The sequence below is a fragment of the Sminthopsis crassicaudata genome, chromosome X, assembly GCF_048593235.1.
Source record: "Sminthopsis crassicaudata isolate SCR6 chromosome X, ASM4859323v1, whole genome shotgun sequence".
NCBI classification, from domain to species: Eukaryota; Metazoa; Chordata; class Mammalia; order Dasyuromorphia; family Dasyuridae; genus Sminthopsis; species Sminthopsis crassicaudata.
The window spans coordinates 29960292-29975455 of record NC_133623.1 but is presented as its reverse complement, the minus strand read 5'-3'; the positions used below and the strand labels follow the sequence as shown (position 1 = coordinate 29975455).

At 47.8% G+C, this 15164-nt stretch overlaps 1 protein-coding gene across 3 annotated transcripts in view; it reads right to left on the bottom strand.

The window, feature by feature from the left end:
* Window positions 1-2265: 2265 nt before the first annotated feature.
* The window catches only part of GABRA3 (gamma-aminobutyric acid type A receptor subunit alpha3), a 166863-nt gene continuing 153964 nt past the window's right edge, over window positions 2266-15164 (bottom strand). For 2 of the 3 annotated variants that reach the window (XM_074278420.1, XM_074278421.1), the window contains exon 10: window positions 13756-15092. In XM_074278420.1, coding sequence (XP_074134521.1) covers window positions 14754-15092 — 339 coding nt within the window. In that variant the 3' untranslated portion in view covers window positions 13756-14753. Of the gene's footprint in view, window positions 2743-13755; window positions 15093-15164 lie in introns of those variants that run through there. The other variant, XM_074278422.1, reaches the window with a different exon arrangement.

Here is a 15164-nt window from a genome sequence, read left to right as displayed (position 1 = left end):
GGGCCACTTTCCCCTCGTGATCTCCTAAAAGTCTCTTCCGCCTAGGATTCAGTTTCCTCATCTGAGGCTGAGTGGATCAAGTCAGATGATCTCCCTGATCTTCCTGTGTGCCCTGTGGGCAGGTCATTCCCCTTCCTCTGGAGGCTCACTTGCTCCATCTGTAAAATGGGCTAGTTGGTCTGGGGGACCTGTGAGATTCTATCCACTCCTCTGAGTTAGAACGTCGAGGACTCTGGAAATGACCCTCCCAGGCTCGTCCAAACGCAGCGTTGACATGGAGGCTCATTAGATACTGAAAGGGTCATTTTTCCATGGCCCTTGTGTTTTGATGCAGGAAGCCCAGGGGCCTCAGGAGGCCCCAGAGGCTGCATACGGAAGAAGGGAGGCCCTGGAAGCTGCATGCCGCAGAAGGGAGGCTTCGGCTGGGGGCGGGCAGTAACGAGGGCTCCCAGGTGTGGCCCCGGCGGATTGGGGAGGGCGGGGCCGAGGGATCCCTGGGAGATTCTCGTGCTCCTGCCGGAGCGAGGGGGAGGGGGAGAGGGAGAGGAGCTGAGGAGGACACGGGTCGCTGGCCGGAGAAAAACGGTAGGAGCTCTTGTCGCTGCCCCTGAGGTCCCAGACCTGTGACAGCCATGCAGGTGTTGGGGGGGGACTTTCTGGGGCACCGGGCGAGTTTTGTGGAGGCCCAGGGGAGGCTACTTCTCCTTGAGGCTCAGGGAAGTCAGGAAACTGCCGGAGGAGTCCGGCTGTGTGGGGCTCAGCTTCCTCCTCTGTGGGGGAGGGGGCGGGGAGGGGTCCACCAAGCCAAGGTCCCACTTCTCCGGAGGCCTGGCTTCTTTGTGTGTTTGGCTCGAGACTTAAAGCAGGGCTTCTACCTCGGGGCCCCACACGGAGGCTGGTTGGGAAGTTTGGGGAGGAAACAAATGGCGCCTTTCGCTCACTGTGACTGAGAAGTGGCATTCTGGCAAGGGGTTCCCTGCTTTGCCCAAGGGGCTCAGGTTAGGTGAGCTGAAGAAGCCCCAGGGAGATGTACAAGGGCTGCCCGCCCAGTGCCCTGTTTATCAAAGAGAAACTGAGTCTGTGAAAGGGATAGTTGTGTGCCCAAGGTCTCCTGGGTAATGAGTGGCAGAGCTGCTGTGGTGCCAGGCTTCCTTCCTCACTCCCTTGGACTCCCTTGGAGTAGGTCTGACTCAATTCCATAAATACTTCCGGGGCACCCCCTAGCCAGGCGTCCATCTGATGAGTGCCCAAAGGCACTCTCAGAGGGCATGTCCCTGTGCTCAGAAGCCTGCTGAACACTACCTAGGACCCACAGGGGGCACTTCTCCACATCCTGGCCTTCAGTTCTTTCCCTGGATGGCTGGGAAAATCCCTCTGTAACCCACCAGTACAAGGAGGGGTGCAGCCTCAGTTTGCCCATTAAAGAGCAGGCCTTGGTGTGGTGGCAGCCCCAAGGGTTTCTCCCCCCCCCCAGCCAATGGGAAGGGACTGGAAGGAGTGATTGGGAGGAGGTGTGAATACAAAGGATAGGAAAGGGATGTTGGCAAAGGAGGGAGCCCAGTGGAACAAGAGAAGTCTCCCCGGATGGTCCAGGTGGCCTTAGACAAGCCACTTTGTCATTTCTTTATCCTCTGGGCTGGTCATTTGCACCCTCAACCCTTCAGCCCTCAGACTCCCCAGTTCCTACCACCAATAGGCCCCTTTAATATCAGTTTTACTCAAAGCAAGGACACTGATAAAGGGGACAGTCTGTGGTCAACTGGGCGGGGGGAGAAGCTGGAGAAGAAAAAAGCTCCTTTTTTGCCCAAACCCCAGGAAAGCCCTCCCTGCAGGGGCTGCCTTTGCTGAGAGGAGCAGTGGCAGGTCTGGTGCTTTCTGAGCCCTGGACCTGTGGTGTTCTTTGGAGGCCTTCTCTGAGGGTCAGGCCAATGGTACTCTCAGTCCCTCTTGCAGAAGGGCCATGAAGTTACCTCCAAATAATGGTCCCCCAGAGAGCCCAGAAGATCTTAATAATGGTTCTGAAACTCATTGATGGAGTCATTGGCTTTCTCAACTGACATTTACTGAATATTTTCCCTGTGTGAGAAAGGCAGAAAACCAGGAAGACTTGGTGCATGCTAATTGTGACACCCTGAACAAGTCACTTTACTCTAACCACCTAAGACAATGAGCACATAGTCCTCTTTGCATAGAAGGAGCTTCCGGACCTGGAATTTCTTTCTACTAATGAAACCTTACTTATTCCTTTTTTTTCTACGACACCCTATAAAATGGGGGGTGGGGTACTGAAAAAAGACAAATGAATACAGTACCTAGCTTTATCTTCAAAGAGCCAATAAGTCCAGGAAATGATATTTGGATTTGATAATCAGTAAACATTTTTAAAATACCTACTATGTGCCAGGCACTGTGCTAAGTTTATTAAGTGCCTATTCTGTTGTAAGCACAGTGCTGGAAGTTGAGAATACAATGACAAAAATGGGGATGACTCCTGCCCTGGAGAAGCTTAGGTCTTCTGGGAAATAAAACTCTCCACTTAGCATTCATGAACTTTTGTGCTCCAGGTGCTGTGGTAGCATGGAGGAGAGAAGACAAGCCATCTCGCTTGGGTGATCAGGACTCCAGAGAAGTCCCACCGTCCTCTGCTCTGGCTGGAGCACCTCCGGAGAAATGGATTCAGTGCCGGATGCCACCTTTGAAGAAAGATTCTGGTATCGAAGGGCTAGCACCCTTGGGAAGAAACTGCAGAGACAACCAGTGAGTGGCAATAATCATTATCTACTTCCACACATTACCTGAAGTTTTAAAAGCACCTCCCTCTCATCACCTCCATGCCAATAACTACACTGAGTTATCTCCACAGCAATGCGAGATAGACAATTGTATTTGTGATTATTCTAATTATGATTTTATCATATCACCATTATTATTGCCATTTTCCAGATGAGCAAGGTAAGGCTTACCAAGGTTAAGTGATGTAAAACAAAATCCCAGAGCCCCAAAGCACCATAGCTAGGATTTGAGGCCAGGTCTTTGGATTCCAAGTCTTGGACTCTTTTTTATTATAGCTGACTTGGATTGATACAGTTAAAAAAGTTTACCCCAAAGAAGAAAGCTTGGAGAGGAGGAGGAATAGCACCCAATGGCAGGGAAGGAGCCCAGTCCAGAGGGCAAAACCACTAAGAAAGGGTGGGCTCACTGAGAGCCAGATTTGGGGTCTCCTGACAGGTAGGACTGCCTTGGAAAGCACTGAGGGCCACCCCCTCCCTGACAACTGCAGGGGAGGCTGGATGAGTCCTTCAGAATATAGTCTGGTTGAGGTACTAAGGAGACCAGATGGTTTCTGAGGCAGACTTGGTGCATCTGTAGTTTTAGTGTGTGGGCATAAGCACCAGGTAGTCCTGATTCACATCCTCATCAAAGCATCCCCACTTTGCCGGAGGCTCTCAGAGCCAAGAACTGGGACCCTGAAACCTTGATATTTTTGTATTGCCAATGGGATTTTGGTTTCTTTGGGGAAAAAAGCAAGGAAATGACCCTGGGTGGGAGGGAAATTGGGTCCTTTTTGACTAACTGTCTAAGCGCCCACTCCAAATACTGCCTTGTGAATGCCATCAGTTGCTTTGTGATTGACTGGGCTCTATAGTCAATCAAAAGATAATTTAAACTAGAAAACCTGTATTCACTCAACACAGAAAACATGTTTGGGAAATTGAAAGTCATAAGAATTGCTTTTCATGCTGGGACAAATGCTCCTGTCCATGCCCACTGAAAATGCAAATAACTCTGAAATTTGGTAAGCATGACAACTTGCAGGGCTCTGGGCTGGTAGCTGCTTGGGTGGGCCTAGGTAGGCGGTGACAGGCAGAGTGGCAGGAACTCTTCCCAGATGCTAACATGGAGGGGGTATACTTCCTCTCCCAGGGGCCCTTGCCTTCCTAAACCACTTCTTGGTTGGGGATAGGGAGTGGTTCCATCCCTGGAAAAGAAAAAGATATGGGCTCATGGACCAAGTGAGGAAAGAGGGAAATTTGGGTCTGGCTCAAGTGTACATGCCCTGGGCCAAGTCCTAAGCATTGACAGACCCTTTCTTCCCTTAACATATCCAGGTGGAAACATTCCTGCTTATACCTTGGGCCATACCACCCAGCAGCCTGTGGAACTGTGGGTAAGGGATAGGAACTATAGCTGTAAAATCACCTAAGTGAGGAGCCTGGGGCCAGGTTCTGAGCAAAGCACTTGGTAAACCTTAGATTGGAGGTTCTTAACTTTCTGTTGCATCATGACCCTTTTTCAGAATGAATTTTTTAACTCATTGAAGGAAATGGTAAACTACAGTTAGAAGTTAGTGGAAAGAAGGATGGTGTTTTCCCCCACGAACCCCTGGAAACCATCTACAGATTCTTTTGGACCCGCAGAGCTTAGGTTATAAACCTTTGTCTTGACTACTTCGGTCCTAGTTTTGTCATTAGGGACCCCTCCTCTCTTCACTTAGAGCAAAATGCCATCTTGGTGAATTCATCCCATGTGGGAATAGATGGAAGGTACCTGGAAATATTCAGCTTGGAGGATGATGTAAGGGTAGGCAAAGCATGGCTAGCTCTCCTCAGAAAGGCCATGTGGGGAGGGATTACTCTTGTTCAGCTTGGTCTCCAGGGGACAGAACCAGGCATCCTGGATGGAGGGTACAAAGAAGCAGATCTTGCCATCTAATGGCATTAAAAAAATAATAATGATCCAGCATGGCAATTGAGAGCTTTCCAAAAGTCTGATGTGCTTTCTGGGGAGCTGCTGAGTTTCCCCTCTCTCCAGAACTCTGCTGCAGGGCCACCTCGTACCTGAGGACTTTGGGTGGAATATAGAGGACAGAACATTGGGCTGATAATCAGGGAACCTTGAGTTCAAATAAGGGTCTTGGACTCCATGATTTTGGAGATCTCTCAAACTCAGAGCTCTGTTCTCTGAGCATTCATTCTACCACCACTGAATTGACTCTGCCTGTTTTCTCTTTATTCCCAAGCTTCTTGGAGCCTCTGGAACATAAGCTCCCCTAGGGCAAAGACTGTTTTGTCTTTGTTTTCCCATTCTTAGGGCCAAGCACAGGCACCTGGGGTTCGGAGGGGTTTCATCCATATTGGTGGTGTATGGAATGGAAAAGCTGGGGAACCTCTTGTTGAGCCTAGACTTCAGAAAGGGCTTTCTCTTTATGGGTAGATTGGACTAGATGGCTTCAGAGGTCCATTCAGAACTGGAGGCTCCTGGCCTTATTAGGAACACAGCTTCCATGTCTGCAGTTTCAAGTGCCCCTGGGAGAGAGATGATCTAAAGCAGCCCAGCCCCAACCCTGCCACTGACAGCTCAGGGTGCAGTCTGTCTGTCTTGGACTGCTAACTGATGTACTGAAGCTCAGAGGCGAAAGGGCTTCCCATACAGCCTAGTGTACGATGATGCCCATAATACTGAGCACTAGGATACAACTGCAGTGCCACGACTGGTCAAGCAGAAATAAGGGGGGGAAGGGTTAAACTGGACTTGTGATTTCATTAACATAGGAGGTTCCCTTAAAACAGTGCAGGCCCTGCTCTGCAACTTAAGAGTTTTAGGCAGTTCTTTGGGGCACTGAGTTTAGCTGACTTACCCAAGGTCATACAACCAGTTTGTGTCATTGGTGAGATTTGGACCCAGGTTCCCCATGGGAAGGCCAGGTCTGCACCCGGTATTCCAAGCTGCTGCTCATTTTGGGCTTGGCAATCGAGGCTTTAGAAACGTTAATTTACATAAACCCAACTTCAGCGTACAATGTATTCGAAAACAGTAGCATATTGGCTGGGGGGGGGTTGAGGGGGATGTTTTGTGAGTTTCAGAGAAGAGGATATGGGAGAGTAAACATGCTCCCCCTTTATTTATGCCTTCAGCTGTAACCCTACTGGCATGAAACCTCCTCCAGTCTTAAGGAAATCAGGCATGTTTTTGCACAATGATGTGCTGGTGATTTGCAGCTTGCTTGCCTGCCTTTTATTATTTTTTTTTCGTTCTCCTCCTTGGATTTGTGTTTGTTTTTGAAAGAGCCCTTTCTGGGAAGCTTAGGAGCCATCAAGTGAGACTCTGGGTCAGGATGGAAAGGGCCCTGTCCTTGAATTGGCTGGGAGAGGACAGAGACAGATGGGAGGAAGGTAGACCCCTTGGGCCCTAGGACAGGAACTGAGAGGTCACCCAGCCCAAACTCCTTCATTTTCAGAGGAGGAAACTGAGGCTACCATGGAGATTGCCCCTTCTGGCTTTCCCCGTCTCCTGACAAGAGGAAGGGTCACCCTTTTCCTTCCATCCAAAGGCACAATCAGAAACCCCACCTGTGCCTGGGACTTTCTGGCAAAGTGTTTCACTTGACAGTGGTCCCATCCCCCCAAACCCTGATGAGGCTTCAGGGTAGGAATCAGAAAACCACATTCATGGGGCAGTGAGGGAAGGGTTCCCTGCAAAGAGGTATTGGGCATGGAAGGTTTCCAGGTTCCAAAGGACCAGTGCCCACCCCTAAATTTCAGAAGTCAGCGTCAGGAGGGACATAGGTCAAAGCCCCAGAGGTTGAAGGGATTTTCTTCTTTCTCTATTACTTGGGTCACAAAGAGATGACCACGATCATCAGACCATGGCCAAACTGGTGCTTTCCTGGAAGTCCAGCAGCCAGTTCCAGGATAATGTTTCCCCTTCCCAATCTTCCCTTCATTTCATCCTCTCAGAATTACCAGGTACCTCCATGCACACATTGGCCAGTTGGGACCATGTAGAAAGGAGCCCTTCCGCTCTGTGGAATGCTTAGAGGCCAAGTGGATGTTGTAGATGCTGGAGGCAGTCCCTGTAGCCTTAAAGAGAAGGGGGCATAGAGAATGCTATCTGTTGGAGGAAGGGGAGGACAAATTTTTAAGAGTTTCTCTGTGTAGATGGGGCCTTGGTGGGGGAGAGGGAGAAAAGGGCAGAGAACTAGATTATCCTAGAGCTGGACTGGACTCCGAGACCCTTTTGGCTAATGTCCCTGCATCCCAAAGAAGTTCTGATCCATCCTCCAATCTTTGTGAACACGGCTTTCTGGGGGAATTCTTTGCTATGTCAGGAACAGTGGCATCTATTCCCCAGAACACACTGAAGCTGGAAAACTGTGGCAGCCCTCACCAGCCCAGCCTTTCCACCGGGCTCCAGGAAAGGCATTCATTTTGAAAGGGAAAAGGGCCTTGGAGTGATGGGCGACAACAACTTTGGCAATGACGGTGAGCCCATGTGATGGAGGCTGGATAATCCTGCCTCCTTTATGTTCTAGAGAGGTGAGAGTCCTTTATCTCACCGGGGGGAAATCCTTCTCGGCTAATCAAATCTGGGCTCTTGTGGAGGTGGAGGCTCTGTTTGAGATGGCTGTAATCTGTCTCCATATATACTCCAGGTATCTTTCCTCCCTCTCACTTGAACTGTGCTGAGAAAGGGAAGGGTAAGGGTGGGATGGGAGGAGTGTGGGCCCAGGAAGAGCACACTCAATTAATCTTCTCAATTAAAAATCGGTCGGACAGATTTACCAGCCAAGACCAGAAATACAATTCAGAAATAACTGTATTGAACAGGCATTAAACATTGCACCAAAAGCATTGGGAAACACAATTCTACAGAGCGCAAAAGGTCACGGTTTCCATAAGAAATTCCTTTAAGAACATCATTAACAGCCACTCAGTAAACTAACCCTAACCCACCCCGCCCCCAGTCAATAAAATGTACATTTCTCTAGCCATTAATTACTTCACAGACACAGTTTTAAGAATAATGGGATTGTCATGCATTACCACTGTAGCTGGGCCTGGGTCTCTCTCTCCCAGGGAAGGCAGACAGACAAAGCACATAGCACGGAAGAGGAGAGGAGGCGACTAGCAAAGGAGGTTGCCTAGATGGTGGGGGTAGGGGGAGGAGCATGTCTTTTAGTGGCAACCCAATGGGAGGATTTTTGTTATGTCTGGGTGAAGGCCAGACTGGCTCTGCCAAACTGGAATGGCCAAAGCCACCATCTTGAAAGCCCTCTGTTCACCTGAGACGTGGCCTGCTAGGATGAGCAATGGCAAAGGGTGGGAATCATCTCTGCAGACCCCATCGTGCATCTTGTACGTGTATGTCCATTTGGGAACAAGATATCTTGGCGAAGTTTTTTCTTTTCAAATCCTGTCACTCGGTCTGCCGAATTGTAGCTCGGGACATGAAGAGTCACAGTGAAACTGGGGTATGCACGTGCTCTTCCATGGCATCTCTGTGCAGGATGGGAGATTTTCCTCAGAGTTAGGCCCATTCCCATTTTGCCTTGGCTCTGTGCTCAGTTCATCAGTCCGTTTGGTCAGTGCTTATGGGAGATCCATCCACAGTTGATGACCCAAAGCCATTGGGTGGATTGGTAAAAGAAAAGCTGGGTTTTTTCATACTGTCACTGGTTCAGTGCTTTGACTGGGCAAGAGCACTATCTTATGGGTAACTAGCCTTGCTCCCTATCTTTTATCATAAGGAGGCAAAGGAACCTAGCGTGTTTTTAATTTGGGGTTAAGTTACATTGACAAGTTTGGTGTGCCCCAAATAGCTGCTGTGCTAATGACAACTAACCAGGAGTTAGTCCTTCGAGAATGCTGCTGACTACTTTCTGCCTGTTCCTTTCCAAGTAGAGAACCCTCCTAACTCTTTTCATGCTGCTGCTGCTGGGGAACAAGATTAATTTCTAAATTATAGACAAATCAGATCAGCTCAGACTTTGATTGCAGGGAGAGGGCAGCAGGATCTGAATACTTAAGGGCTCCTAAGGCTATAGACCCAACCTTGCAGGGTGTTGAATATGAAAAGAAAGTGGAAGGGTGACTACTAAAGCAATGGATGGTCCTATTACCTATGGCTAGGCTAGGGGACAGAGATGACTCTAGGAACTTGGCTGGCTAGGCAGAGGAGCAGCTCTCTAGCTTCAGTTGGAGTTTGCCATCGTTTCTCTTGAGTTACCTTCTCCGCTTCAAGGGAGAATGTTGCCTCACAGTGGCTCTCACGGTTTGGAACCCAAACCCTAGCCTGGGAGGGGGGAGTCCTCACAAAGGGCAGGAAATATTGGCTTTAGGAATGAGGGCAGGACCTTGGCACACGAAGAGCTGTTTGAAGGTCCCGTGCAGACCATTTTCTCAGCCAGGCAGGTGCTAGGTATGCTATCCAATGGCTGTTAAGTCATCAGAGCAAGTATTATATTCAATGTTCGGGTTTCATGAGCCTTGCCCTATTAGACAAAATTGCTCTGAGAATAATTCCTAGATCTGAACGCTGGTGGTCACTCAGAGCACTAGGTCACCACACATCCCTGAGAAGAATTGGGTCTTGGATTGACAACAGGCCTCAGCGTGGCTACTACTCTCGGCTTTGCCCCCAAAGCTACCCCCAGAAGACTCTGGAAATGGTTGTTTCCAAAGCATGCTTCTCACAGCAGAACTGTCTACAAAAGAAATCGTATGTACAATCTGGGGAGCTGAGCACACAAAAAGAAGCAGAATGCCCTAGGTTAGGCCCGGACACACCAGAGTTTGCCCATGCAGAAGGCATGGGGGAAAGGGGAGACATGGCTCCCAAAAGTAATTGACTCTCCCCAATACCAGATGGTTTTGGGGACCGCTGTTTTATAATATAGTTTTAGATCTGGTACAGCTAGGCCACCTTCATCTGATTTTTTTTTTCATTAATTCACTTGCAATTCTTGACCTTTTTTGTTCTTCCATATGAATTTTGTTATTTTTTCTAGGTCATTAAAATAGTTTCTTGGGAGTCTGATTGGTATAGCACTAAATAAATAGAGTAGTTTGGGGAGTATTGTCATCTTAATTATATTCGCTCGGCCTATCCAAGAGCACTGAATGTCTTTCCAATTATTTAAATCTGACTTTATTTTGTGGCAAGTGTTTTGTAATTTTGCCCATATAATTCCTGACTCTCCTTTGGTAGGTAGATTCCCAAATATTTTATGCTCTCAACAGTTATTTTGAATGGAATTTCTCTTTGTATCTCTTGCTGTTGGATTGTGTTGGTAATGTATAAAAATGCCGAGGATTTATGTGGATTTATTTTGTATCCTGCCACTTTGCTAAAACTCTGAATTATTTCTAATAGCTTTTTAGCAGAGCCTTTGGGATTCTCTTAAGTACACCATCATGTCATCTGCAAAGAGTGATAGTTTCGTTTCCCCAAGTAATTGACTCTAGAAAGCCTTCATGGCTGAGGGGAGAAATTGGCTCCTGAGCTCAATGAGATAGCCACACAACATTATCTAGAAGGGGACAGAGAACGGTATTAGTTTGCTAGTCCTGAGAAATCCCAGAATAGACTTCCCCCAATTAGGAGTTCTAAAAAACACAGGCCTAAATGGGAGAAGTCTAACCAGATATGAAAGGTCAAACTAGGTATGGAACAGCTCTGAGGCAAAAGAGGAGGTGCTCATTCTATGTAACACCATAGTGACCAGGAGGTTTCCTGAAGAGCAACATCTGAAGGAAAGTGCCTAGACTGAGCAGGGGGAAGCCTCAGACCTGAAAGAAGTTGAAGGAAGGCATGAAGAAAAAACCAAGAAAGTCTAAGGGGGAAATTGGTCCCAGAGAAAAGATCTTTAGAAGTGAAAGGCTATTCTTTAATAGCTAATTTATCTAGAGCAAGTCAGTTGGCCTCCTGGCACCTCAGTTTCTTTACCTCAAAAGTGGAAAGAAAGCTGTTTGCCCTCTTGCACACCTTGCTTCAATGTTTCCTCTGAGGGGGTGAGGGGAGATGAGATATAGGTAATTGTCTGGAACTCCTCAGAAACATGATGCTCAGAGACCTCAGATATTAGGCCGTAAGAGCAATAGCGATAATCCTAGTGAAGATGGAATGCCAGAGGAGCTGATTGAAGTGGTTCCAAACAACTCCCACTCAAAAAATGTGTGCGTAATTCCTATTCACACCCGCAAACTTCCTACTCTGCTTTATAATGCTCACTTGTTCTCCCTCCCTCCTTTCCCCGGCCTCACTTGCCAGATGACTGTATGACTGAAACTTCTTGCTGACCCACGTGGGCTGCTGGGGTCTGAGTCTATGCTAATAAAATGTACAAATACACATCTTTGTCTACGACTAGTTCCATGCTAATCCTGTACATTTGGGTGGCCTTGGGCTGTCTTCAACAGAGATGGCCAATTAACCAATTTATCATATAAATTCTGTGTAGACTTTTCATCTCAACTCTAACATTGGTTCCTTTGAACTTCTTTCCTTAAAATGTTTATGGTAAATAACAGTCCCTTTGAACTTGGAGAGATTTCCTATTAATCAGGATCTGCCTTAATCTACCAAGTGGCTATCCTTCACAATCAATTACAAAAGAAATTCTGATATTTTACTATATGGGTTCTACCCCATTGAGAATATGAGCCTCTGAGGGTGTGCATGTAACACCCCCTTCCTCCATGCACACATTCACATACGCGCTGCATACAGGATGTTACAGTTAAGGATGATATTCCCTGCTGGGAAGAACCATTAGACAGAAAATATAGGACTTTACAAATATAACTTTGTTTACAATTCTCTTGGGAAGGGTAATCATTTATTAATTCAAGTAAGACCCTATGCCTTGATTAGGGGTTAGATTAAGTTAGGTAAGACCTTAACCTTGAATTAACATTATTTTCAAGATTCCCAGATACCAAAGAATATATTGGTTGGGCCTGGTTCCTTTCTTTTATTTTTTAAATTTTTTTGAAAATTGAATATGCTGGCAAATGTAAAAAGCATTTCATGGCCCCGGTGCTCTTGGCCAAACAGAGCCTCTTCCTGTGTTTGTATTGTGTTATATATCCTTTGTACCCAGTGCGGTACCTGACAAAGAGTAGCTTCTTAATAAATGCTTATTGAATTAATCTGTTCAAATAATCAGCCATATTAAAGGAACTCTAAGTTATGAATGTGCTGTCGGTTGGCTGAGAACCTCATCCACTGTTTCTTTAGGTGGAGCTCCACTGGTATGCCTGCCCTTTCCTTTTTCACTCTTTCCTCTCCTCCTGATATTGCCTGGCTACCATCTGAATCCAGTCTCCTACTGAAGCCAACTTGTCTTCCTTAGCCACAAGCAATGGCACCTCTTAAGGTGGACTGACAACTACTCCTGATTCTCTAAGCCCGAAAGCTCTATGGAGCCAGTGATAGAATTAGAAATGAAGGGACTTAGGGAGGGAAGGGGTAGCAATGTGCTTCTCGGGATGACTCTGCTTAAGATTTTAATGTCCAGGGAGGACCTTCCTCCATTCCTCATTTTACTGAGGTTTCTGTCTACCCCAAGTTCCTCCCTCCCCCTGTCCCTGGTGCTTTCCCACTCCAAGTCCTCCGCTTGGAATCCAGGTGGATCTCGTCTCCTGCAGGCTGCGGACACATCAGTATGCGCAGGATGCAGGACAGTGGCATTTAACCAAATGAGGCTCTGACCCTCTATGATAAATGTGGAGGGAACAAAAAGGTCACATCCAAGCCAGTCATGCAGGGCAGGTTACTGCTCATTTGGAGAAAGACCTTGAGATTGCAATGGAGAGAAGGTGCCCTAAGCTGATAAGATTCACTGGAGAGAAGTGGGGTTCCAGGAGGAAGAAATTGTCCCCAGCTTGGTCACAAAGAAGAGAAGGGTGGCTAAAATGGAGGCCTTAGGTCAATCTGAAATCAGTGTGGGAGGGAGTACAGTCTAGGAAGGCTTTCAGACAGACTGTTTTTATGCTCATTACATCTTCTACGGAACACCCCAGTTTTTTAGGGTTGCCTTCTGTGCCTACTGGTCTTTTATTCTCTTGGGATTTCTGGCCTCCATGATGGCCTGATTTAAGGAAAAGGAAAAATCGGTTTTCCATCTGATCGATCCTAGGGTTTAGGGGCAAGGGATGGGGAGGGCAAGGAATAAAAAAAAAAACAGGCAGAACTCAAAAACCATATTGTGGGATCCCGGTCTAAAGAATGTGCAGACTAACCATTTGAGGGCAATGAAGTGAAATGAAGGGTCTGGAGGAGGGGAGGCGGCTTCACTCGAGTGCTTCCTTGAGGACAATGCTTGAATCGAGACAGTCATCATTCAGAGGACTGGAGACCCTCAGCATGGGGGCTGGAAGAGCCGTGGGAAAGGTTGAAGCGTGGGTGGCCAGAGGCAGCAGCTTTCCTTGGGGTCATCCTGCCCATCCATAGCTTCAGGAATTCTCCCCAGATATCAACAGATCCCTGGCTTCCGGCTTCTTGTCTTTACAGAGAGTCTGAGTGGGTGCTGCTGGCTAGAGAGAAGGTGGAGCCTTTGGCAAGTTGGGACAGTAAGCGGGGCTTCGTCTAGTCCTGCCCCATCTAAGCTGGCTACCCGTTCCATAGGTGACCTCTGCCCCCTCAGCTGCTGGCTGCTTCTTGGCAGCAGTTGGATTTGGCAGGGGCAGGCTAGAAAGACTGGAAAAGGCAGAGGCTACATGGACCCGAGACAGGGCTCTGCAGAGCGCTGTCCTCCAAGCTGGTCACCCTCTCCACAAGAAAAGATCTCCAAGTTACACAAAGCCTCTTGGCTTCTGGTGTCTTGCTTTTGTGGAGTTTTCATGAGGGATGGGTGACGGACATCTTGGAGAAGAGCTTTGAGGCTTTAGCAGCCTGAGACAGAAGAGCCTTTCAGAGCTCTCCCAGTCAATGCGCTTGCCACCTCACCCTACCCCAAGCTTCTGGCGTCTCATCTTGTTGGTTTTTTTTTTTTTCTGAATTTTTGTGAATTTATTTCGTCTCAGGAGGGCGTCTTTTCCTCAAAGGGTTTTTCTGGTTTTGTTTTCTTTGAGAAAACATTTTTGATTCGCTTTCTGAAGAATTTGCCAAAGAGAATTTAGGGAAGAAAAAAGATTTGCAGGAGCCAACAAGGCCAGACTGATTAGTGCCTCTGGGCAGGTAGTAGGCAAACCGAGGAAGGACAGGTCTTCCCAGAAATAGAAGTTTTCTTAGAAGTACCCAGGGTTCTTCTTGAGGACATGCAAAAGGGTGGAGGACAGTCAGCTGGGGCCGGTTACTTCTCTCCATGCAAGCCACACTTTGGGCAGCCAGGCTGACACGGTGTTATTGGGAAAACAACTGGGCATGGCTGGGGCCCCGGGAGTCTGTGTTCCCATTCTTCAGACAATCTTGTCCCCGTTTCTACGGCTCAGGAGCTCTGGTAGCCTACAATGCTCTTTGTGGCATGAGAGGAGGCTGGATAAGATTGAACAATGGGAAGCCAGCTGCCGTTCATCCCCATGATGGAATTTCAGTTAAATACACCCATGGGGCTGAGGAATCTGGCCTAGGCCACCAAGCACTGTCTTGTCACCTTGGGAATACCAAGAGCAGCCAAAGTATTCCATGGTGAATAGAGAGTGACTAGATATTGTGTGGGGAGGTACATGTGCTGGAGGCTGTTCATATGAAATCATGGATGTGCACACATTAGCTTTCTTCTGAGGACTGGCCTGAACCGAAAGACTGAGAGTGGCAAAGGGTGCTGATGGAGGATGGACTCCCAAGTTAGAGGCGGATTTCATTTTTGACACTTTTTGAAGTTGGCAGCCCAAAGGGATCCAAATGAGAGAGTCACAACTTGGCTGATAATTCTAAAGCAAAGCTTTTATGTTGGGAAGAAAATGAGAGTAGACCCGGGGGCTTTGTCTTCTGGGATACTTCTGGGCAACAAAGTGTGTGGAGCTGTGGCTTCACTGTTTCCGGATCATGCCCTTGATGGCAGACTCCCGGTTGACGTATGTGGCCCAGTAGACCAGATTAAAGATGGCGAAGAGCACGGGAAAGATGATGCGGGAGATCTTGTCCACCTTGCTGACACTGTTGTAGGTCTTCTTGGTTTCAGGGGGACTCTCAACCACATGGGGTGTCTTGATTGGGGAGACAGCTGCCCCCGATGCAGCAGCACTGGCCGCAGCACTCTTCGAAATGGTGGAGAGGCCGGGGTCCTTGGCAATATTGAGAGCGTAGGTGGTCCCCACGATGTTGTAGGTATTGTTTGCTTTCTTGGCCAAGGTCATAGGCTCTTTTTTCTATGGAAGTGGATGGGTGGGTGGGAAAACAGAGGAACAAAACAAAGACTGATTACTTCCATTGTACAAACT